The sequence below is a fragment of the Ammospiza caudacuta genome, chromosome 12 (genome assembly GCF_027887145.1).
Source record: "Ammospiza caudacuta isolate bAmmCau1 chromosome 12, bAmmCau1.pri, whole genome shotgun sequence".
Classification (NCBI taxonomy): Eukaryota; Metazoa; Chordata; class Aves; order Passeriformes; family Passerellidae; genus Ammospiza; species Ammospiza caudacuta.
This window is the reverse complement of record NC_080604.1, coordinates 13,724,607-13,748,810: the sequence shown is the minus strand read 5'-3', so window position 1 is coordinate 13,748,810 and position 24,204 is coordinate 13,724,607. Positions and strand designations below refer to the sequence as shown.

Here is a 24,204-nt window from a genome sequence, read left to right as displayed (position 1 = left end):
AATGCTAAATTCATAACACCAAGTAAGGAAGGAAATTTAAGAGTTCTGGTTATGGGGGACAGTACTTCTGGTGTAGGACATGAACAAACCAAAAATCATCTAGGAGTGACCTCTGTGAAATCATACTCCACAGTACACAGACCTGCACAAGTTCTTCCAAGGAAGGTGTAGGAAGTTCTACCAAGAAGTCTCCAGTTGTCAAGAGGGAGCTTCTTAGCCTGAAGTGGTTGCATAAATATGACTGTGCTGACTTCCAAGACTGAGACTCCTGTCTGTTTCTCTCTCTCTTCCTCCCACTCTTGGACAGTGTCGTTACACCCTGCAGTACACATATCCCTATGCCTACTACATGGAGTCTGGTCCCAGAAAGAAGCTGGTAAGATGCTCTGCTCTTTTGTTTGCTGGTAACTTTTTGGGGTATAGCTGGCAGCATGCTGGGCTGAATTCCAGAGCTGGGCAGTGTCTGAAATATTAGTCCTGAATCTGAAGTAAGGACAGGATAAATAGGTGGGTTTGCACCTTTCTTCTTCACTTCAAGTCAACCAGCAGCTCTGTCCTCTTATACATTACATTATTTTCCCAGGGCACTTCACTGCACTTTCACTAACAAGCCATTTATCCAGAGTGTTTTGAGGTTGGAAGTGTGCATTTATTTCTTGGTAAGATTTATCACAAAGCTGTGGGCCATATTTCCTGTGAAGAGCTGCTGGAGGAGAGCTTTTCCTTGGATCAGGGTGTAGCTTTGCTTTTTATTCCTGCTATAAGTTCCTTGCTGGCTTGGTGCATCTCATGGGCTGAAAAAGTCCAAAAACAATGTTGAATTCAGGGAAGAATTTTTTCTTTGACTCAGCTGTCCTGTAAAACCTGTTATAGAATCTTTCTTCATGGCATCATGTGTTCTCTAAGGCTGTGGACAGATGTTCTCTTCTGGATCAGACTGCCTGTGGAACAAGTTGCTGCTCCCAGCAGTGGTTAACAGTCCCTTCACTCTTCCTGCAGAGCTACTTAGGAGACCATCTTGTGACCTGTTTATGGCAAAATAAGCTGAATTAGGAGATACTTGTCACGTGCAGTGTTTTTAGGCTGACTGGGTTAATTTTGAGTGATGCAGGTTGGGGAGTACTTATACAAGAAAAGCCCAGAAGGGGTGATCCCATCTAGGTGAAGGTGGATGAGGAGGAGACAGAAACCTGCTCTGCCAGCAGTGCTGACAGCAGGACACATTTGTCTGCTCCTCAAGTGTAATGAAAGTGCTCCACTAAACTAGTTTCTTATTGATGTCTCTTATTTTGCTCTTTGCAGTTTGAATACCAGCAGGCCCAGCTGGAAGCTGAAATTGAAAATCTCTCATGGAAGGTGGAGCGAGCAGACAGCTATGACAGAGGGGTGAGTGTTCTGCTTGCTTGAGCTTGTTGGCCAGATTTTGTTTGTTGGGCTTAACACTTCTGCAGGAGCACTGAGGCTGTCAAGTGAGGGTTTGAGAAGCTAGATCCAGAAACCACCTTTAGCCAGCAGATGATGTGGAAGCAGAGCGCTCACTGCCTTGTGGGAGAGGAGGGAGGGCTGCAGGGATTCCTGCAGAATTAAACAAGTCCCATGGAGCTCTGGAGGAGACTGCATGCAACCTTCTGGTGAAAAGCAGGTTTCTTAACTGTGTAGCATTTTAGACAGAGCAGGTGCTGGGTAAGGAAGAGGATCTGGGATCTTATAATCCAGAGTGTGCATTAAGGGTGTGATGGTTGTTGCTTCTCAAGCTGGAGTTCAGTGTCCCCTAAGGAAAATGAGGTCTTCTCCAGGGATTTTATGCTAACAGTTTGTACCTTCTCTTTTACCAGGACTTAGAGAATCAGATGCACATAGCAGAGCAGAGACGGAGGACCCTGCTGAAAGACTTCCATGACACATAAGAGAGGAGGAAGTGACAGTGCAGGGGTGAGAGCAGCAGTGAAGTGATGGTAGCTTCACTGGGATAAGCAGGCACTGCCTCTGGGAGAACACGGCCAAGGACAAAGCCACCCCTCCCCTTGCAAGTCAGACACATGCAAACACCACCTCTTAGTCCAGTTTGTTCTCTTATCTTTCTGTTTCTGTTTCTGCCAGGCTAGAGGCCAGAGCTCAGATTGGCATATTTCCTGGGCCATTTCCCTCCTGCCCTTGATGGTTTCAGAAGGGGAGGGAGTTTTTTTTCTGAATGCCTGTTAATAGTGTTAGATCATTACAGTTTATGTAATTTTCAACGGTTGTACAATTATACAGACAAGCCTTAGAATAACACAAAACCCTTTTTAAAAATAAATTGGCAGTGGAGTGTTTTTCCTTAATCTGCTTGTAAATTTAATGGGCTTTTCCCCCCTCTCCTTCTCCCCTCCTCTGACCCAAAAATCCTCCTAGTCATTGAAGGAGGTTAAAAAATATCTCAGCTAGATTTTCCAGTGCTCCTTTAACCAGGGCGTTGCAGCATTGGCATTGCATGAGGAGAGTGGCTGGTGTTAAGGGTGGCTGCTGCTGTGCCTGACCTGACAGTACCAGCAGTGGCTGTGATTCAGTATGATCACATGTGACATCTCTTTTTCTTGTAAGTCAGCTGTGCAAAATCCAGCTACACAAACAAAAGCAAACAGAGGAATTGTAGGGGACACACCAGGTTAACACTGGGGGATATGCTTGAGTTTGAGAGAAATTGAGAGAAATCCGATTCTGCATTTGATGAATTTAGGTCTTCCATGTAGATTTTTGCTTTACTTGTTTTTGTGGGGAGGATGTTGTATTGCCAAAGTGAGTGATGAGGGAGTAGTAGCATACAGTTGTTAATCAAGGCTTGAGGCTTTTGCAGAGTGAAAGAATCCATGTTATAACAGTGCCATGCAGCCTGATAAAGATTATTTGTGCCTGCTGGGTAGCATGGCTGAGAAAAATTGATCTCATTCATCAAAGTGAGACTAAACACCACTACATTATGAGGAGGAAAGATTATGTACAACACACTCCCTGGCACGTGTTGGCAATGTGGACGGGCACTTGAATACAGGTGCCCTGCTTGTGCAGAGCCTGCACCAAGCCAGGCAGAAAATTAACTAGCAAAATTAATTTATTTGTATATTAGTATTGATGCTGGTGGGAATTTATCAGAAAATTGATTGTTAGGAGCATGTGGAGCTTTTTTATTAACATTCTCTTTTCTAATGTAAAATATACACTAAAATAAAAATATGAAAAACCTAGTTCATCTTAGTAGGGGTTAACATGAAAAAGGTTACTGAAATGCTGATTCTTGCCTGTTTGCTACAGGAAGCAGGCCATATATTAGGATTTCACAGAGATCTGTGTCACTTGCACCAGGAGCTTCTTGTTTGCAGCCAGGTGCAGCTGGAGTCTGATCCGAGGAAATTTTCACCTCTGTGGGGAACTCATGGGATTCTCTTCTATGCTGTACTTGGAAGTGTTGCCTTTGATGCATCCCTGTATTGTTCTTATGCAATGTCACTTGATAAAGATTAAACTGGAGGGGGGAAAAGTGCTAAATTCCTCGTGTCAGAATAACTCTGCTATTGGAGCCTCTTTCATGTACCTGAGACGTGCCCCAGGTATTTGCAGCAGGTGTAATTGGGCTCATAGATTTTATCAAGACTGATGCATTAGTTTAAACAAGGAGTAGCTGTCATAGGAGCTAATCCTGTGGCCATGCTTGTTGTACACAGCAGAAAATTTCAAACTGAGAGGCCTTTTCCTTCCTCCCTCCCATTCCTGGTGTGGGATCTATCCTCAGGGAACGAGGGGATGCACTGCAAGGAGCTGCTGGCCTTGGAGTGGGTGTTACAGCAGAAGCAGCTGAGGTAGGGCAGGTTGTGGAGGGATGGCTGGAGCCAGGGGGCAGGGCAGGGGGCTGTGGTTTCTGGGAGCAGCACTGCTTGCTGTGCAGGAAATCTCCATGGCCATGGCTCCTTACGTTCCTGCTGTGTCCTGCTCTGGCTCCCCTTGAGGCTGGAGCTGTAGAGATAGATCTGGCCTTGCTCCAGCCACTGCCTCTTTATTTCATTCCTTACTCTGCACCCAGCAGCAGCCTCTCTGTGCCCTCCTCATGATATATCCTAGAGGTCAGTCTCCCTTCCTCTCCCCTTCCCAAATGATTGTCTTGGCATGCTGCTTCCACAGGAGGGGATAGTGGAGGGAGGAAGGTTTGCTGAGACCCAGCAGTTTGCAGTGAATACAACCAATGTTTGAACTATTCTTTAAAAATGTAATGTGCAAAGTACTGATTAGGATAAAAGCTGGTGTTCTTGTTGTCTAAACACATAACTATTTTAACACCTAATCCCTTTGCAGAGCAGGTATGTGGAGTTTCCTAATCCCAAAGAATTTTCACTTCTGTTACATAATTGTCCAGCTTTGAGCTAAATGAGAATGAGGTTTTGTCTCTCCTTCTCTCCTTCCTTCACTCCCTCCCTCTTCTATGCCCCCACAAAATATTTTGCTATGAATTCTTGTTTGTAGACAAGCCAGACCATATAGCTGTGGCGAGGCTTACTGAACAGGCTGCTGAGATGCTTGGCTGAGGAACAGTAATAAAGATTGCACAGTGCACCCACTAATTCTTTCAAATTTTCTGAAACTAGAGCTTTGTCAACAGTTCCATTTATTTTTAAACAAACCATCCTTTCTGAAAATGATGAAAGCCCTGGGTTGCACACACAAATCCTATTGCCATACTCTGGGAAAACAACAGGAATTGCTTTTGCTGCCCAGGCAGGACCACTTCTGTGTTGGTGTTGTACAGAAAGTCATGGCCTTCAAGACAAAGTGTGCAGGGCACAGGGGCTGCTGGCTCTGTGTGTAAGCTGAATGACACTGCTCAGGAGGCAGGTGACAGGAAGGAAATGAGGGTTCTCAACACCAGAAGAAAGGGCCATTTCCCCCCCTGTAATAAATACATGGCTCTCTTTGAGTTAGCAAGGTTATATGGTTGTAGGTAATAAAAAGTGGCTCAGGAGTCTTTAATTCTGAGGTACAAGTTTCCCTTTGATGCGTTAACTGCTACAGATGTGGAATGTTTGCTCTCTTTTTTCTTTTTTTGCACTTGTTTCCAGCTCCTGCGCCAGCCCGACACCTCTCCATCCTTGCATCTGGTACTCTTTTATTTGGGCCTCGCTTGTGTTAGTGCATTGGCTGCCTCATCTCTGTTCGTCCTCAGGCTTCCCAGACTGTAACAAAACGTTTTCTACTGACACCATAAACTGCATGACTGCTGCCCCGTGCAGCGAAGTCTCTGTGCCCGCCCGGGGCAGCAGAAGGTTTCTGTACTATAGTCTTGCACTCTAAATTTTAGACTTTTTAAGCAGGTGAAAAATACAACTTTATTTTTAAATGAGGCACTTGTTCTGGGAATTCCTTTCTCGGCCCCGGTCTGGTTGGGGCTGTGGGACAGCGCTGAGGTGTGTGGGAGGACACAGGACTGCTCCCACGCCTCGCTTTTCTTCGCAGGCACCAGAGAGGGGCAAGGGCGGCGGAAACCGCCCGGGAGACGGTTTCCAGAGGTGTGCCCGTGGTTTATTTGAAATAAATTGTGACTTTCTAACTTCGGCAGTGTCCCGGCTGTTCTTATCGGTGCTCGGGGAGGTGGGGGGGGGCTCGCGTCGCCGTCCCCGCCCCGCGGTGACGCAGCCCCGCCGCGCCGTTGCCGTGGTGACGCGGGGCCGGCCGGGCCGGGGCGATGGCGGCGGCGGAGGCGCGGGCCGAGGGGCCCCCGCTGCCCGGCCCGCCGGGGGGCCGCCCGCGGCCCGTCTGCTCCCGGCCCTACTTCCTCGTCCTCATGGTCTTCGCGCACCTCTACGTCCTCAACGTCCTGGGGCTGCTGCTCTTCGTGCACCTCAGCGCCGGCGAGCCCGGCGGGCCGCCCGCAGCCCCCCCGCCGCCGCCGCCGCCGCCCGCCCGCGCCCTCCCGCGCCTCGAGGGCATCAAGGCAAGGCCGCGACCGGGGACTGGGAACCGGGGCCGCCGAGCGCCGGGCGCTGACCGCTGCTCTCCCCGCAGGTGGGCCACACGCAGCGGGTGGAGCTGGTGCCCGGCAGGGCCCACGCCGTGCGCACCCTCAGCCTCAAGCCGCTCCTGTTCGGTGAGTACCGGCCCCGCCGGGGCAGCGCTGCCGGGCCCGGGCACGCCGGTACCGGGGGTTTCCGCCCTGCCGGCGGGCGGGGGCTGTGTGCGTGTCTGTCTGACACCGCCGCTGCCTTACACCCACCCGGGGGAACATGACTCCCCGCGTGTCGGCATCACCGCCCGGGGCTGCTGCTCCTCGGGGCTGCGCTAAACAGAGTGTGGTATCCTTCAAGGTATGTTAATATTGATGCAAAATTGGCAGAGGTTACGTGTTTCTGGATGGCCCACTTTGAAGAATTTGGAAGATTAACCTTTCCAGGTTTTTCAGGTTTCTGTAAAATACTAGGAATAGGCAGCAGATCGCTGGCAAGACCCTTGAAGAAGCTGCTCAATACAAAGAAAGGACAAACTTTTGTTAATAAATTATAAAAAAACAATTTAGTATTGATGCTTCAACACGGAGGAAATTTGATAGATTTAAATTCTTCCACCATTTTGTGTCCTGTTCTAGATTTATCTCTATTTTTGGCTTCTCTGATGCACAACCACACAACATCTGCCTTTCAGATATTTTTAAATCTTCTTTACCTTTCTGTGATGCTTTGCTGTCACTGGTCAAGTCTCACTAATTGAACTCTGTGTTCTGGAAAGTCACTGACAACATGCTAAATAATTTGAGGGGGAGGAGTCAATCATTACAAAATTCCTACTGTTGCAAAGTCAGAGAAAACCTGTTATTTCTGAAAAGAGCATAGAGAATCAGGTGCTTTCTCAATAAAATAAATAGAGGGATTTTTTCTGATTCTAAATCGATCATACACACTGAAAACCTCACCATGAATTTCTTAGTGGATTTCTGTCTGACATTCACTAAACAGACACACCAACCTGGAGCTGATAACCCCACAGCATCACAAAACTGGTGTCATTACCAGAACCACAGTCTGAGGCAGTTGCTCTGGTTTTCACTCAGGAAAACTCCTGTTTCCTCTTCCCCTGCCTTTCCAGTACCTCTGAAGTGAAACAGTTGGTCCTGGCCCCCAAGAAAGGTGCTGAAGATGATAAAAGGCAGGTTTGTTCTAGCAGCAGTAATCCTGCAGTTTTTAGCTTCTTGTTCCAGCACCTCCATTGGTTTTGAGGGAAGCTTTGCTCCCTGAGGATGCTGTCACAGACAGTGACAGACATTCTCCATTTGAGATGCCATGAGTCTGTTATCCTTTGTCCTCTGATAAGGAGTCCCTTATTTAGAAACTGCAAGTTTCAAGACAATTCTTATCTCCTGGATGAACCTGCCAGGAGCCAGCTCTGACTTTAAAAGACTTCCAGAGACTTCTCTATCTATGCAAGCAGTACCAATGTCATTCAAGTGGTTTAAAAAAACTAATTCATTGTATCTCTGTTACTTAAATTAGTAGAAGTGTGTATATAATTTGGTTGTGTTTGGTGATTACAGAAACCATTAGCAAAGACTCTTGAGTTTCTGGGGATTTAACACAAAATGCTGCAGTGTACAAGAGCCAATTTAAGCAAACAGGAAAGTGCCTGATCTGTCATCTTTGCTTTCAGCAGAGCAGGCTGCAGTGGGACCACAGCACAAGACACTCATGAATGATTTAATGTGTTCTCTGGGCTTCAGAGCATGGGCTGGGCACTGTAGGGGAACTTGAGGTTTGGTTTTTAGTTGTGGGTAAGTCACATCTGCATGGAACCCAAGCGTATTTTATAGAGCTATGAAAAAATCACTGCCCTATTTTCCCCCCTCTGGCTACAAGGCATCATTTCTAAAGCTTGTAAATCAGACCATCTGTGCAGTTTTCAGTTGGGAAACTCTAGTAATCAAATAACCCTACTAATGGAAAACAAATCAGACAAAGCCTTTTCAACCTTCAGAGCTTTTATGTGTTTTGTTTTCCAAACGCAGTCTGTTCAGAAGATACTGCCATTGCAGGGACCACCTGACAGCAGAATCAGTGGATTGGGCAGCAGTTTCTAAGACAAGACAGTGGGGAGGAATAAAAATAGGAAATTTGACTGTGTTTTTCTTCTGAGCCTCGGGGAAGAGGAGTAAGCACTGCACAAATGTCAGGGCGCAGCTGAATTGCAGTGTGTGTTTCTGAGCACTCGTTCCAGCCCGCACCAGTGTGAGGAGGAGCCCGCGGCGAGGGCTGCTGGTGTGCCCTGTGAACACGGGGACAGTGTGTGTGTGTGCCTGTGAACACGGGGACAGTGTGTGTGTGCCTGTGATCACGGGGACTGTGTGTGTGTGCCCTGTGATCATGGGGACTGTGTGTGTGTGCCTTTGAACACGGGGACAGTGTGCGTGTGTGCCCTGTGAACACGGGGACAGTGTGTGTGTGTGTGCCTGTGATCATGGGGACAGTGTATGTGTGTGCCTTTGAACACGGGGACAGTGTGCGTGTGTGCCCTGTTAACACGGGGACGGTGTGTGTGTGTGCCTTTGAACACGGGGACAATGTGTGTGTGTGCCCTGTGAACACGGGGACAATGTGCGTGTGTGTGCCTGTGAACATGGGGACAGTGTGTGTGTGTGCCCTGTGAACACGGGGACGGTGTGTGTGTGTGTGTGTGTGTGCCTTTGAACACGGGGACAGTGTGTGTGTGCCCTGTGATCACGGGGACAGTGTGTGTGTGTGCCTGTGAACACGGGGACAGTGTGTGTGTGCCTTTGAACATGGGAACAATGTGCGTGTGTGCCCTGTGAACACGGGGACAATGTGTATGTGCCCTGTGAACACGGGGAGGTGATGTGTGTGTGTGCCCTGTGAACACGGGGACAATGTGTGTGTGTGCCCTGTGAACACGGGGAGGTGATGTGTGTGTGTGCCCTGTGAACACGGGGACAGTGTGTGTGTGCCCTGTGAACACGGGGAGGCGATGTGTCCCCAGCAGACCGATGTGTCCCCAAGCAGACCGGCTGTCTCTGCACGGCATCACCAGCAGGGCAGAAAGCATTCCTCCCAAAGGCTGGTTTTTCCACTTGTTCTGGTTTTTTATTTCAGCCACAGGTTTCAACCAATATAGAAAACTTTCCATGGACAGTGCTTTGTTAGGCTGTAGAAATCCCACTTGTTTCCTCATTTGGGGGTTTGCTGTTTTCTGCTCTGTGGTCTGGAGCACAGTGTGTGCCCCTGCAGGGAGTGACAGTCCTGCTTGAGTGAGATAGCTGCAGAGAGACTGAGTTTTCCCATATTTTTCTCATATTTTCTATCTTACTTATGTACAGATGGAAGGCGAGGCAGCTGTGAAAGGTTTCTCCCCTGCTCCCATATCAAAACTGAAATATCCTGCTGTGCTTGGCCTGGAAATCACCTCCCAGTCCCGAGCAAAGCTGCTGTTCACACCAGAGCAGAGCTTTGAACAGCTGATGTCTCACTCATGCTCTGCTTTTCTCAAGGTTCTTGTGATATCCCCAGTTACCAGAATCTTCTGATCCACACTGAATTTCTGATGTTGAAAAACAGTTTTTTCCCTGTTATGTAGAAACCCTCAGCTATCTGCTCTGTGCCTTTCCTGCTTGAGAATGGCTGTTTCCTTTTGCTCGTGTGGATGCTCATCAGCTCTCAGTGCAGGAAGCTAGAGGGACAGCCTGACTCAAGAGCAGAGTTCAGCATGCAGCTTTTAAGGGGCTGGGCTTAGCCAGGGTGGGTTCCTCTCCCCGTTAATTTACCTCAGACTGTTCAAGAGTAAAGTATTTGCTCCATTACAGAAAAAGTATCACTTCACAGTCAGGGAGACTTTCATGTAATCTCTGGACAGAAAATAAGCAGGCATCAATGTCTCAGGGTCAAATAATGAATCTGAAATACCAGCTCTGATAATGAGAACTAGAAGGAACTGTTATTAAGGGTTTCTTCTAGTTTGTCCTCACCTGCATAGTTTTGTTGTGATGTTGGATCCTATGCAAAGCTGAACATAGCACGTCCTGGATCTACAGAGCATTGTCAGAGGAACATGTTAAACCTGCATCCTTAAGCTCTGTCTTGGTAAAACAGGGATCTGTAGTGAAGCCCTATCTGTGCACTATGACTGCTTCAAATCACCTAGAAATATCACTGTACATCTCCAAAACACCACCTGCCAGGGAAAGGAGTTTTCTAGCCATAGGGAGGGGAGCAGTTTCTTGTTGCTGGAGTTGAACTTTTTCAGACCTTCCATCCTGCCTGTTCGGGGCAGCGGTGGTGCTTCCACCTCCTCACTGCCTGGTGCAGGTTCCTGTTCCTCTTCTGCCAGGCATAGGCCTTGTTCACCACCACTTTGTCACTCTGCACGTCACCACTGACAACAAAGACCCCTGCCTGGGTGCCTCGCATGATGTTGTGGGCGCAGGTGGCATCTATGTCCAGCCACTGCTGGAGCCTGGCAGGGATTTCAGTTCTGAGCAGCGGGCCGTGCTTCAGCACCTCCACTTTGGAGGGGTCCAGGTCGAAGTCTGAGATGGTGGTGGTGGTGTTCCTCCTCAGGATTCGGATTTTCACTGCTGCAGGGGTTGGAAAAAGAGCTGTGAGTTCTGTTTACTCTTCATAGCTCTCTCCTACTTCAAGACATGGAGCCAGCCCAAGGCTTCTCTGCTGTCTCTGTAATGTGGGGAAGTATCTGTCCAAGCTTTTCCAATTGCAGTGAACTTCTGAAAGTTCTCATTTGAGGTTAGTTTCCAGTACTGAACACTGTTCTTAGAATCACAGAATTATTTAGGTTGGAGGGTACCTCAAAGATCAAGTTCAACCACTGACCCAGCACTGCCCAGTTCACCACTAAACCATGTCCTCAAGTGCCACAACCACATGTCTTTCAAATGCCTTCAGGGCTGGTAACTCAAGCCCTTCCCTGGGCAGCCTGTTCCAGTGCTTGATAATTTGTTTGGTGAAGAAATTTTTCCTATTACCCAATCTGAACCTCTCCATTGCAACTTGAAGCAATTTCCTCTTGTTACTTGGGAGAAAAGGCCTCCTTCTCCTTCTCAATCCATTTCCCTTCTAAGAGTGGCAAAGGTGTATCAGTACCACTGCAGAAACCCTGAAGGAATCATAGGCACAAGCAAGCAGATGCATCAGTCCTGGTCTTGTGCAAATTACTTGACTTTTCTCTGAGCAGGGATTTCAGAAGTTACATGACTGACAGCTGCTCAGGATTTGTAACCTTTTTTATTGAAAAATATCTTTATTTTTCTGTATGTGTGCCTGAATTCAGGACAGTATCTTGAAAACTTCCTGCCATGTGATTGAGCAGCACCAGTGCTGCTGCTTGCTTGGACTTGGAGCAGGAGAGTCACAATGCTAGAACAACACTATTAAAGTTTGAAATAGCTGGCATGGAATTTGCTAAAGATTCTTACAGGCATTGATTGAAATGTTTGTCTGCAAGGGAAAACCAGAGTACTGCTTGTTTTTAGCACTCACAGACCAAAACCAAACCAGAGCCCACAGAAATAAATCAGATCTTCACTTTCAGTGCTGCCAGGAGCTGGGTCCTCCTGGTGCCTCACAGGTAAGGTGGAAACTGAAAATCCCTGGGATCTGCTGTAAAAGTTGCAGTTTCTCCAAGTCACTATGTTATGGCAAAGCTATTTTCTGTCCATGGCACTGCTTGGCTGCTGGAGGGAGTGGTGGCAGTTGAGAGAAAAAGGAGTGTACTCACCAAAATCATTTGCACAGAGGCTTTCCAGGATCTCCCTGGCAGTGCTGGCCTCCTCAAGCTCACAGTCCTGGCAGCTGGCTCGGGGCACTGCTGCAACACAAATGAGGTTATAACACCCTTGTCAAGCTTCACTGGAAAAGGCACAATGAAATTTTGGGATCTGCAAGTGGTGGCTTGCTGTTTCTTAGTGATGGTTCTTCCTGAGCTACCCAGGCCCTGGAGAGGTACCTCAGACAGGCAAGGTGGGAAATGTTAGACTCTCCTTCCTGTGAAGGCAAACACTGCTTGTCAGTGCTTTGTTCAGGCCTGTGTGTGTTGCTGCATGTTAAAGCAGCAGTGAAAATGCGTAATGAAGATCTCCTAATGTGGATGAAACAGCAAAACCAGTGGTATGGCCAGACTCCATCCAGTGATGCTGAAATGATGTTGAAATGTCTGTTCTCCCCTTAACTGCTCTTGAATCTTCCCCCAGTGTTCATCAGGATCTGGGTGTTAATTGAGTCCTTCAGACAGACTTTATTCCAGTGTAACTCATGTCTACAGAGGCTCATGTCCCTTCATGGTGTTTCCAATGTTTAGAGAGAAGGCTTACAAAACATTTCTTTTTGCATGCTTTTAAGCCCTAGACACAGCTGAAAGATCTGGGCTGCAGCTCCATAGCTGCACTGGAAGCACATCTCACTCACTGCTGGGAGTCTGCACTCCATGAGCTCTCCCACTGTGCCTGGGCCGGAGGCTTTGCAGCCTTTCCTCCCCCCTGCCCCAAACCCTGCGGGGTCTGATGGCACCCAGGGAGATAATGAATAGAGCAGAGAGAGGAACAAGCCGCAGCCAATGTTATGCTAATTTTCTATACACGGTTCCTAGAGAGAACAAAACTAGAATTTGTATTTTTTTTTAAATACAGCTTAAAACCAGAAATATGCAGAATAGAAACAAGTATGCAGAATAGAAACAAGTCATAGGATCATCCTTTTGAGCTTTCAGTGTTATATATGGGAAAATACATGAAGCAAAAAACCTCTTACTTCTCCTGCTTGAGGAATTTTCATCCATGGAGACTGCTGCAATGCACAGCTCATGGTCTGCAGGGAACTTGTTGCAGTTGAGGATTTCGGGCCAGGGGTAGCCGTAACAAGCCATGACGGGCGCGCAGCTTCTCTTGACGGCCTCGCAGAGGCTGCGGCAGGGGAAGATGAGCCTGGGGAGGGGATGGGCATTCGGATGAGCCTGGGGAGGGGATGGGCATTCGGATGAGCCTGGGGAGGGGATGGGCATTCGGATGAGCCTGGGGAGGGGATGGGCATTCAGCGCTTCCGTGTGCCTGCCCGGGGGCTGAGGGTCGAGCCCTAACACCGCTGCTGCTGCACAGGGCTGTGAGAAGGGTTAGCAGGCAGTTTGGGGATCTTTGACTTTTTTTTTGAACATTCATGACTAGGAAGCAAGCAAAGAATTTTTGAGGACAAGAGGGATAGGGCAAGCTGCCAGAAGCCTTTCACCTTATGGTCTTCTCTAGTTGTGCAAAGACTGCTTATCTTTAAAGGCGCCTGATTAAACACCACATTTCCTTACAGCTCTGTACTTTGAGAGCTGTACCTCAAAACTGGGGATTTCTTTCTGCTGCTGGAACTGTTGGGAAACTGAGAACCATATGTTCAGGGCAGGAGCTGGGGTGAGGGGCTGCACAGGAGGTGGGAGGTGGAGCTGGTGTGTGCCAGCAGCCACTGCAGTGTATGAGGGGCTGGCCAGGGCATGTGGCAGTAGTGCCTGGGGTGAGAGAGCAGAACCCAAGGAGGGAACATATTTCTGCTCCTGTGATGTGAAATGCTCATGTTTTGCTTTCAGAGGGATGATCCCTGCTGAGTAATCCAATTGTCCCTTGCCGAGAGCAGCAGCACTGCTTGTTGGGGACTGCACAGATCACATCGAATGCATTTTCTCTCGGGAAGCACACGGAGTCGTGCTCCTGCAGGGAATTAAGTGTTACACTGAAATAACTCATAAAAGCATCTTACCTGTCCAAACAGATGGGTGCAAAGAGGGAGCAGAGGAAAATCCTAGCGTCTGGGTGGCACTCCCTGGCTAGCAGGGGCAGCCAGCTGGAAGACTGCTGGATGACTTCTGTCATGGTCTCATGCTCCAGCAGGTTGGGGATCCTCATGTCGGAGTAGCCGATGTCGTAGCAGAGGGCCATGCTCTGAGGGATGGGCATGCAGCTGGAGGATCTCCTCAGGTAGCTCCCCCGGGCACCTGGAGAGCCCCAGAGCAGCAGGCGGGCCAGGAGACCCAGCAGCCACGGGCCACCCAAGCTCCAGGGGTGCCTGCCAAGGGACCTGACCATGCTTGGAGCAAGTGAACCAACAGCACACCCCGCACTGAGCTGCTCCTGCCTGTGGAATGCCTTTTATAGCCTACCAGCCACCTCTTTGTCAATCCATCCTCATTAAGTGCGGCCCTTTCAGAGCCCTCATGGGGAAGACAATGCTCCAATTTTCATTTGCCAGAGGCCCCGATTGTTTGTATTTTAGCAGGGGTTTGGCTTAGATCAGCAGGTGTGGAAATGAGGGCAGTTGGGGAGGGGTGAATGACTTGGCCCATGTGTCTTGGGGCTCTTTCAGCCAAGATTGAATCTCTGTTTGACACCAGTGCTCCAACCCATCCCCTTTCTCTTGCTCCAGGATTAGTCATTATTTCATAAACCGTAATGTTTTCCTCTCTTTTGTTTTTTGTAAAAGCAATCAAGTGTTGCTTAAAGTCAATTAGGAGGCATTTGTTTAGCTGGATCTATTGTTGAGCAGGCAGGGAGATAGGATGGTCTCACAGCCACAAGTTAACTGTTTGAGAGAGCTGGGGGCAGAGAGGAACTAATTTGCAGCTGTGGAGCCAAGTTGTTTGCAGACAGATTTGGCAGCACTCAGCTGGAAACCCCCTCACCTTGCAACCTGCATGACCACACACTTTCCAGTTAACAGAATTCCTGCTTCATTCTGAAATCCCCTTACTGCTGCTGAAGAATGGAATTGTCGTTCCTCCAGCATGTAATTAATGTTCCATCAGCCATCATTATTGTAGCCCAGTTTGGGGAACCTGAAATACTGGGGGTGTTGGTTGCCAGTGCACATGGTTCATGTGGACCTGGTGCTGTGCCATGAGGTTCAAACTGGTCAGTAGAAGCTCCAGCTCTGAAGCATCCTCTGGCACAAGGACCCTGTGCTGCCTGTGGCAGAAATTGTTTCCTTGGAGTGTGTTATGGATACAGCTGGCTGCATTGTGTTCCCGGGGCTTCCCAGGAACAGCTCATTTTCTACAGGGCTGGTTCTGGTGTGTGCTTAGCAGGAAGCCAACTGCTTATTGACAGCTTGAGCCGATAGGGTTGATTTCAGGTCATGAAAGTAATTAATTTTCCCCTCCATTTGAGGACTGCTGCTGCAGCTGATCTATAACATGTCCTTGGCACATACCTGCAGGAGCTCTAGGGAGCTGCAATTTGGAGAGCAGGACCTTGGGTCTAGGAGCACTTAACCTGTCCTGCATTGGTGGTTTTCCTTTCCCTTTTCAAAAGTCTCAGCAGCTCATACCAAGGTCACCATAGCTGTGACAGACACCAGCCAGGAGGATCCTCCGAACCTCCTGGGCCACAGTGTAACTGTGCTCTGGAATGGGACCTTGCCAGTGCTGTCCAAGTGCATGCCCAGTGTACCATGCAGCTAGAAGTCTCCTAGCCTCATGGCCATCAGTGGATTTTTCTGCACTTTAATTTGCTTGGGAATGTGGACTTTCCTGATTGCTGCTGGGTTTGTGCTGCAAAGGAAAGCTGGAGATACCTGGGTATGGAGTTTGGCATCATCCACATTCAGTATTTTCCTCTTTAACATTGCATTTGAAGACCATTATTAGTGGGAGAATCAAGAGAATGAGTGGGAGTAAGTTAGAATTTTTCCCCTTTCTGTTTGAGTTGTATAATAGAGCACTGTGCCATGTTCCCCTGGAAGGGATTTGGTTTTGTGCAAAGTGCCTTCCTCTCCACATGAGAGCAAGGAAGTCTGAAACCCTGGCCATCACTACTGCCCACTGTAATGATTTTTGGCCTCCCTTCCTGTAAAGCAGCAGTTCCCAGACTGTGATCCACATGGTACCTTTGAAATGGTAATATGCAGAGATATGCACGTGTTTGTTCACTCCTTTGTCCATTGTGGTATCTGTGAGAGAGTTTAAGGGCTTGACCCCAGGATCCAAGCATTTAGGAACTGCTGCTATAAAAATACCTGCCTCCAGCAGCTCAGGTGTGTGGTGTATGCTCTTTGAGAGCCCTTTTGGTAGAAGGGTGGATGTTTTTAAAAGTCCCAAACTTAGTTCCTAAATTTTCCCCCTACCTATTTTGATTTTTTTTTCCTGAGAGTCCTGCTACCAGCATGGGATCCCACTGTAACAGTTCCTCAGTCTCTGTTCCTGCTCACACTTCTGCTGCAGAAATCCCTGACTTCCTGACAGAGGAGGAGTGCAAGCTCATTGTCCATCTGGCAAAGCTGAAGGGACTACAGAAGAGCCAGATCCTACCAACGGAGGACTATGAGGAAGCCATGGAAATGATTGAAATCAGCCAGATGGACATTTTCAATCTGCTGGATCACAATCAGGACGGGCAGCTGCAGCTCAAAGAGGTAGAGTGTGGGCAGACTGGGGAAGGTGTTCTGGAGACCCTCTGGCACATCCCCTCATCAGATGCTCTCTTGGTTACTCATGTGCTTGGGTGGGGCCAGAGCCCAGAATGTACCAATCACAATTTGCTTCATTTTAATGCCTCAGAATTTGTGCTGGCCTTCAGAATGGAAGTTTCCGGGCAATTTGCAGCAGCTGTCATGCTATTGGGAGGCAGCAACAGTCCTTGGCAGGACATGTGTGATTTGAATATGCTGGATAAAATGTTCCTGTGCTGTGGATTGTTGCCTCTTGCTGTGTGTCCTGGGAAGTGAGTTTGTCACGCAGGCTGCTTTGTGGGGAACTCACTGTGTGAATTCACAAGCCCCAGCAAAGGCACCCCTATAGATGAGCCAAGGACAATAATAAGCCTCCTGTCCACAGCTCTTCAGCACCCTTGCCCTGTATGGCAGGATGCATCAGGGCAGGTACTGACAGTTCAAGCGTGTCCCTCCTCAGGCTCCCATTCCAGGTGAAGCTGGGAGTCTGAACCATCCAGTGCACCATGAGTGCTGTGGAGTATGGGGAGCTGTGCCGGTGCCAGCCCAGGGCAAGGCTCCTTTCTCTCAAGGTCAGAGCCTGCTGAGAGCTGTTCAGGCTTCTGCATCTCTCTGTACATGTTGAAGGGAAGAATTTTGTTCCAAGCCCTTACCTTGAACAAGTAAAAGCATTCACTCATCAGTATCAATATTATCATCAATAGCTTTACTTTCCTTTCAAGAGAAAGCTGTGCTCTCTCCACCCCAGGGCTGGTTAACCAAGTTCCAGCAGTCGTTTGCCATGACCTAAGCTGGAAATAACAGCACTCATCAGCAACACTCTGTGTGTGGCTGCCAGATGATTCTCACTGCAATCGTCTTTCTGCAGAAATGTGCTGATGCCTGTCTGGCTGATGTGCTGTGGAAGAGGTCCCACCAGGCCTCCCACAGGGAATCTGTAGGGTCTCAGGAGGGCAAGAAACCAGTGGGATTTTTGATCCATTTATGAATTTCAGGTGTTGACCCATACCCGACTTGGAAACGGCAGGTGGATGACCCCTGAGAACATCCGGGAGATGTACACAGCGGTCAAAGCTGATCCTGATGGGAATGGTAAGAGCAGCTCCATGGCAATCCCTTCACCCTCAGCACCTTGGACACTTGCACAGCCATATGGGGCAGAGCAAGACCTGTGTCCCTGCCCAGGCCTTTTTTTCTGGATGAATTCTTTGAAGGGAAGTAGCACTGCCCTAGACACCTTCTCAGGGAAGTACATGCAGGGTAATCCCCTTACTGCACTCCTGCATCACCACTCTAGTGGCTAACTGGTCCCACTGCCTGGGCTTGGATCTTGCTGGAGCAGGACCAGACCACAACTCTGCACTCCCTTTCCCCTGTCAGACCTGCCTTGGTTCATGCCCTGCTATAACAGGATCTTAGGATCTTCTGATACAGAGCTTTTGTTACCTGGGATGCAGGTGTTCAGACACACATTGCATGCTCCCCCGTTTTCAGGGAGACTTTCACAGCAGGTCAAGAGGCCCGTGTCACTGTGAGGGGAGAGTGGAATAAGTGGAGCTGGGGGTGATCTTGTCTGTCAGCCTTTGGGGCTGACCCCCCTTTCTGCCACTGCAAACTCTCTGTATTCCATGAGGCCACTTCTGCCCCTCCTGCCTCCGCCTCCCAAGGGCTCCTGCTGGTCCGGACATACACTCTAACCTCTGCTGCTCTAATTAGAGTGGCCTCAATTAAGCAGCACTCCATTTCCTAATCAAATTAAGTGAATGCACAGTCTCTTCCAGTGACCTAGCATTGAGAGCTGCCCACGAGGAGCTGCTTTGGAGTTGAAGCAGTAGCAGTGTGAAAGCGTAAATATCCGGAGGGCACCCTGTGCAACTCTCCTCCAGGCCGGTGGCATTCTTGGCATGGGTCTGACTGAGTCCTCAGTGGCTTTTCCACCATTCTGGACATTAACAAATGAAAGGTCCTGTTAAAGGGCTATTGGCAGGACCTTGCTTCCAGAGTGCTGCTTCCCTCTGTTGTTAGATTGGTACATGACACTGAGGGACCAGGTCACAACCTGGATGTGGCACTGCGTCATCAAAGACTGTGGGGAGTCAGGGGAAGTGCAGACAGAGAGACACTAGGAATAATGACAATGGATCGTTTGGTCATGACCTGAGGATGTGGCACCTGAGGAACTGTCCCTGGCTGACCCTTCCTCCTGCCAGGGGGTGCTCATGCCCAGGGAGCAGAGCTGGCACCCAGCAGCACTGGGTTTGCTGCCTGAGTGAGCTCCTCTCCCAGCCCATGGCGTGTGCAGGCCAGCCCAGGGCAGTGCACTGCATGCTGCTATCAGGGACCTGTGCAAGGCTTCCCTTCTCCAAAAGGAGGAAACAACAAATGTGAGGATTTTCCTGAAGCTGAGAAAGAGTCCACCCCTTGCTGATTCCAGCTGAGTGCAAACAAGAAATACCTGTTTCAGGAGAAGCTGCTTTATACTTCTTGCTTTTCTGTTATTTCTATTTACGCAAGACCATACTGTCATGCATTCCTCATTTATGTTTTGCAGTTACACAAATCAGGAGAATGTACTGCTTGTTTTGGGTTTGGCTTTTTCTTAATTACCCTGCAAGATCATATAGAAAATGTGGTCTGAGGTCCCACTCTGTCCTTAAACATGTTGATTTAAATACCTAAATAATAAGCCTCAAGACATTGGGTGGCACAGCTTCCTTGTGCATATCAGAACTGTAGTGTCTGTTTCTCTCTTTTGATATATTGATTTGTGGGTTTCAGGAGCTTTTTAAAGTTTAAAACAGTGTTTTGCCTGTCCCAGTTCTGACCCTGCACAGTTCAGTTTGGCAGGTTGCTCTGTGTCCCCTGCTGCAGGCGAGAGCACTGCTGGAGCCCATGATCAGGGGCAGGAGGGGGGCAGCCTGTGCTGCACAGTGAGCCTTGACTGGGTCTGTGTGAGGAAGGCAGTTTCTGCAGTGCCCTCAGCTGGTGGTTCTCCGAGTACAGGATGCAAGAACTGTTACCTGCACCAGAGTCAGGTGGCCTTTCCTGTGTTCCCATAGGTGTGCTAAGTTTGGAGGAGTTCAAGCAGTTGAATATCCGTGATTTCCACAAGTACATGGGAAGCCAGAAAGTGAAGATGAGTGACTTGGTGCGCAACAGCCAGCACACCTGGCTGTACCAGGGCGAGGGGGCACACCAGGTCATGAGAGCCATTCGGCAAAGGTAAGGGCCAGGGAGCTGAGGGGACGTTGGGTTTGGGTAGGCAAAAGCATCACCTGTGTGCTGGGAGAGGCAGTGGCACACTTCCTAATTGTGTGAAAAGTCCTTGGAGTATAAAGAGCAATGAACACAGACACAAAATGGAGAGAGGAGGTTTTCATTAGAAGAAGAATTTGCATTGTCCTGTGGAAAGGGAAAAAGAAAAAATCGAGCCTTTCAGCATCTCCATTCACTTTTGGGAACAGCCCTATAAAACCAGGAAGATTTGGCACTATATGAAATCATTCATTCTAATTAGTAACTGAGCTTACTGGGAGAAACTGCCCGGTTCCAATGCTGTCTGGGTGCCAGCAGTTACTGTCATTTGCTTTAGTTACTCATGCATTTCACTGAAATCTGTCTTTGCTGTTCAGAGCTGACTTTTTAAAAAGCACGACTTCACCTTAAATTAGTCAAGTTAGTTTAATCCTCCAAGCACACATATTGTAGGGCAGCTCATGGCAGATGGGAGAACCTCTTACCTTTCCATTCATCTCAGATTTGGTACTGGGAAGAGCTGAAGCCCAGCACAAAAGCCAGATCATGTAGCTGTAGTGAGTTTCAGATAATTGGCTGAAGACTCGCTTGTTCTTGTGGTGCTGGTCCTCACCCAGAACGTGGGTGGGTAAAATCTGTCCTGAGGCCTGAAAAACAGCTGTTGGCCCCTCCTTTTCTTCAGTGCATTCCAGTGGGAAAATGGGGTCACATATTGCCTTGATTAGAGCAGACTGTGGCTGTCACCTTCCCTGTGCCAGCTAGCCAGCACACACAGGCATTGGCATTCTGCTCGCACGCTCTGCAGTTGGCCACTGTCAGGAGGATGTGAAGACACAGCACTGAAGGAGGCTCTTGGTCCTCCTGGGACCAGGCAGCGCCTGCAGGGGCTTTGCCACCCTGCCCAGGTGCCACATTGTCCTTGCACCTGCCCCAAGGGCTTCACCAGTCCGGATTCTCAGAGCTCTGAGTGTTCTTTGGCAGGTCTCAAGACGTACCTGCTTGCCTTGGGGATGATCTCAGATGTAGCAGTGGAAAAATCCCAGAGCAGGAGGGCTCCGGTCTCCTTGATCACTTCCAGTGCCCCTCTGCCCTGGGGGAGGCTGCTGCAAAGGCAACAGGGAAAGGTGAGTTAGGTGACAAGACTGTTCCTAGAGCTAGTCTCTGGTTCACTCTCAGCAGGGGTCCTGTGCTTTGCTAACTGTCCCTGAGGTGTGTAGGTGGTGTGCAGGAGTCCAGAGAAGTGATGAGATGGCACATGAAGGCTCCAGGGACATGCACAGAAGGGATCTTGCTGAGCAAGCAAAGTCTTCCTGAGAGCAGTCCTGCTAGAGATGCTGCCTTCAGTTTTGTTTTGGTTTTTTATTAACCTTGATGAGGGTTTTCTGAGCCGATGCTGATGGTCCAACAGATGAGTAGGACCTGGCTGTCTCTTGGCATGCTCGCTGCAGCCCATCCGTCTCTCCGGTCTTTTGGGAAGGGGGTTCTCTTTCTCTGGGTTTATTCACTGCTTGGGAGTAGTGGCTGATGAGGTGATGGTGGCTTTGCACTCAGCAGCTCTGCTCTCCCCCAGGGTAATGCGCCTCACTCGCTTGCCCCCCGAGATCGTGGAGCACAGCGAGCCCCTGCAGGTTGTGCGCTACGACCAGGGAGGGCACTACCACGCCCACATGGACAGCGGCCCCGTGTTCCCCGAGACTGCCTGCAGCCACACCAAGCTTGTTGCCAATGAAAGCGCTCCCTTTGAGACCTCCTGCCGGTAAGCTCTGCCCTGAGCACGTTAGACAAGGGCTGTGAAGAGCCATTTCACCTCACCTCATCTCGCCTGGGACTCAGTGCTCGGGTTGTGGGCTCACAAACCAGCTCAGGACATCGCAGGCATAAAGGGGTTTTAAAGGGGATGGGGGCAAATCCCACCTGGGTCCATGCAAGGAAGGTGGAGTGGGTGGTCCTGCCCCAGCAGAGCCTACAAGCACACTCATTACTCTGGGCAGGGGTTTTCTTTGTTGTCCTCGTGTTACTCTTGGAGAAAAGCTGATGGTGTAAATCATGTGCAGTGTCATGTCTTGGAGGAGCCACTTTATTTATGGTGGAGCAGCTTGGCATGGGGAGCCCCTGTGCATCTCCTCCTGCTCCAGGTGTGTCTCCTGACAGTCTCTGTCTTGCAGGTATGTCACCGTGCTCTTCTACCTGAACAATGTGACTGGGGGAGGTGAAACAGTCTTTCCTATTGCTGATAACAGGACGTACGAAGAGATGGTAAATTAACCTCCCTATGTGTTACCCCTGGGGATTCTGAGTCCCTCTTGGAATGTCTTTATTAATTGTGGCTGCAGAAGGGGTCTGGTGTGTTAGGTTGGTGTGCATTAGCATTTGCAGCTAGAGCATTGGGGAGACCATGTTCCACGTACAGTCTTTTTCCTCTGAGGACAGGGGAGGAGGCACAGAGCTTTGACAGCTCAGCTCTCCCTCCTCAGAGGTGTGAGGTGTCAGGTAAAGTGTTAAGAAATGGCAGCTGCTCAGAAACGGGTTATGAACTTCCTGGGGCCTGAAACTGGCTGCTCCAGGTGGGTTATGAAAGCTCCTGCATCAACCTTAAGCTATCCTGTGGAACACTCAGACAGGAGTGAGGGGCAGGGGTATCCCAGTGCGTGTGCCTTGTTCCAGCCCTGTTTGTGACATCTTCCCTGTGGTTTCTGTCCAGTCCTTGATCCAGAACGACATTGACCTGCGAGATACTCGGAAAAACTGTGACAAGGGCAATTTGCGAGTGAAACCTCAGCAAGGCACTGCTGTCTTCTGGTACAACTACCTGTCAGATGGAGAAGGTACAGGCTCACTTAAAACTGGGGTCCTGGGAGAGGTGGGATTGCAGTAGGTGACAGCCATCATCTTCTTGCTGCAGCTGGGAGCTCAAAGAGCAGCCAGAAAAAGGATGGTAGCTGCCTGCTAGTGGGAACTGTAGAGTCTTTTTGTCAACAGCTGAGTAGGAGCTTCCTGACTCTGAAAGGCCTTTGTTTACAGGCAGTAGGTCAGTGGCTCCTGATGTCTTTGGGGGACAGGACTAGCTAGCAAACAAAGACCTTGGCTGCACTCGCCATCACCAGCTGCCTTCCATCCCACTGTGCAAGCTGAAACTCCTGCTGGAACTTGGTCTGCAATTCAAAATGTGTCACTGATGTGGTGTTGGCCAAAGGGATGGGGAGGGGAGGTAGACAAAGGCACGACCATCAGCTCTGCAGCATGAGGACACATGGGCCACCCCATGCCACGCTTGGGGCCAGTGCCTGCTTTGTAGCTGAGCCACAGCCCCACGATGTGTCCTTGGGCTGTTTTTGTCACAAAGCACAGTGCGGTTTTCCCTGACACGCTGGGAATGAACATGAATCTTTAGGGCTGCTGGTGAGTTTGGCACCAGAAGGTTTCCATGGCAGACTTTGAGCTTTGGTTAGAGGAAGGAGTATAATGTCCCAGGTCCCCTGAGAGCAGCCCATGTTTCCATCTCTAGAAAATCCACAGAGGAGGTCACAAGACCAGTGTTTGGCCTGTTGGGTGATAATAGCAAGAATTGTCGCTCTCCTACTAGAAGAGCCCTGTTGTGTTTTTATGAGCAATTTGTTCCTAAATGGAAAGTGGCTGCTGATGTAAGTCTGCCACAGAAAAACGATGGGATCATTGTAAACAGATCATTTAAGACTGCTGAAATGCAATCTTTAAAACGGCTGCAAGCCTCTGGCTTCCTCAGGCTTTTTAGTGGCAGAACCCATCTCTTCTGTGCCAGCCTTCCTTTTTCCAAGAGAGCTGAGAAGGACAGGCTGTGATCTGGATTGTGAGAGCCACTTGTGCTGAGTGGAGAGATGGAGGCAGCGGGCATTTTGCACTCAGGGAGCTTGCCCTGATGAACTCCTTGTAGGCGCTAGGGTGAGGTGGCGCTAAGATGGAGGGGTGCAAGGGAAAGTAACTGCTGGAAGATGTATCTGAGCTCAAATCCAAGCAGGTAGTGCAGGCAGGAGAGACAGCATCGGTGTTTGCTGGCCGTGTGTTCCTGTGTGGTCCCAGCTGTGTCTGCCTTCCTGTGCCACCGTTTAACGGGGCTCTGCTCCGCAGGCTGGGTGGGAGAGCTGGACGACTTCGCTCTGCACGGGGGCTGCCTGGTCACCCAAGGCACCAAGTGGATTGCCAACAACTGGATCAACGTGGACCCCAACCGCCGGCGGCAGCAGCAGTTCCAGCAGGAGATGGAGCGCTTAGCGGGGTCCGAGGCGGGGCCCGGGGCCGGAGCCCCGGGGGAGTGGACAGTGGACAAGGCCTACAGCGGGGTGCACCTGGAGCTGTAGCGCCGGCAATGCCGCGCGTGCCCTTTTCCCGCGCAGCGCGGGGGGGCGGGGCCGGGGCCGAGTGCGCGGCGGGGCCGCGTCGCGCGCCAATAAAGCGTGAGAGACACGGGCGGCGCCTCCGCGTCCTCGGGGCGGGGCGGCGGGACCGGCCAATGGGCGGGGGCGGGGCG

The 24,204-nt window shown here is 49.7% G+C and overlaps 3 protein-coding genes across 7 annotated transcripts in view; 2 read left to right on the top strand and 1 right to left on the bottom strand.

Annotated features, from left to right (window-relative positions):
• ARIH2 (ariadne RBR E3 ubiquitin protein ligase 2) overlaps positions 1-5,557 on the top strand; it is a 34,898-nt gene extending 29,341 nt beyond the window's left edge. Inside the window, exons 13-16 of one of the 5 annotated variants that reach the window (XM_058813205.1) lie at positions 308-376; positions 1,303-1,386; positions 1,836-1,932; positions 5,085-5,557. In XM_058813205.1, coding sequence (XP_058669188.1) covers positions 308-376; positions 1,303-1,386; positions 1,836-1,907 — 225 coding nt within the window. In that variant the 3' untranslated portion in view covers positions 1,908-1,932; positions 5,085-5,557. Of the gene's footprint in view, positions 1-133; positions 377-1,302; positions 1,387-1,835; positions 3,252-5,084 lie in introns of those variants that run through there. The other 4 variants (XM_058813208.1, XM_058813204.1, XM_058813207.1 and 1 more) reach the window with 4 other exon arrangements.
• Positions 5,558-5,707: 150 nt separating this feature from the next.
• Positions 5,708-24,089, top strand: P4HTM (prolyl 4-hydroxylase, transmembrane). The gene is made up of 9 exons (XM_058813013.1): positions 5,708-5,956; positions 6,028-6,109; positions 16,219-16,409; positions 17,441-17,537; positions 19,505-19,667; positions 21,271-21,456; positions 21,866-21,956; positions 22,402-22,525; positions 23,805-24,089. Exons 1-9 carry the CDS (start codon positions 5,708-5,710, stop codon positions 24,032-24,034), a joined length of 1,413 nt encoding a protein of 470 aa, XP_058668996.1. The 3' UTR covers positions 24,035-24,089.
• Positions 10,257-14,089, bottom strand: LOC131563117 (secreted frizzled-related protein 5-like). Its single transcript, XM_058813012.1, has 4 exons — positions 13,764-14,089; positions 12,777-12,949; positions 11,749-11,838; positions 10,257-10,591 (listed from the first exon to the last, which is right to left on the bottom strand). The coding sequence occupies exons 1-4, from the start codon at positions 14,087-14,089 to the stop codon at positions 10,257-10,259; spliced, it is 924 nt and encodes a 307-aa protein (XP_058668995.1).
• Positions 24,090-24,204: the final 115 nt, after the last annotated feature.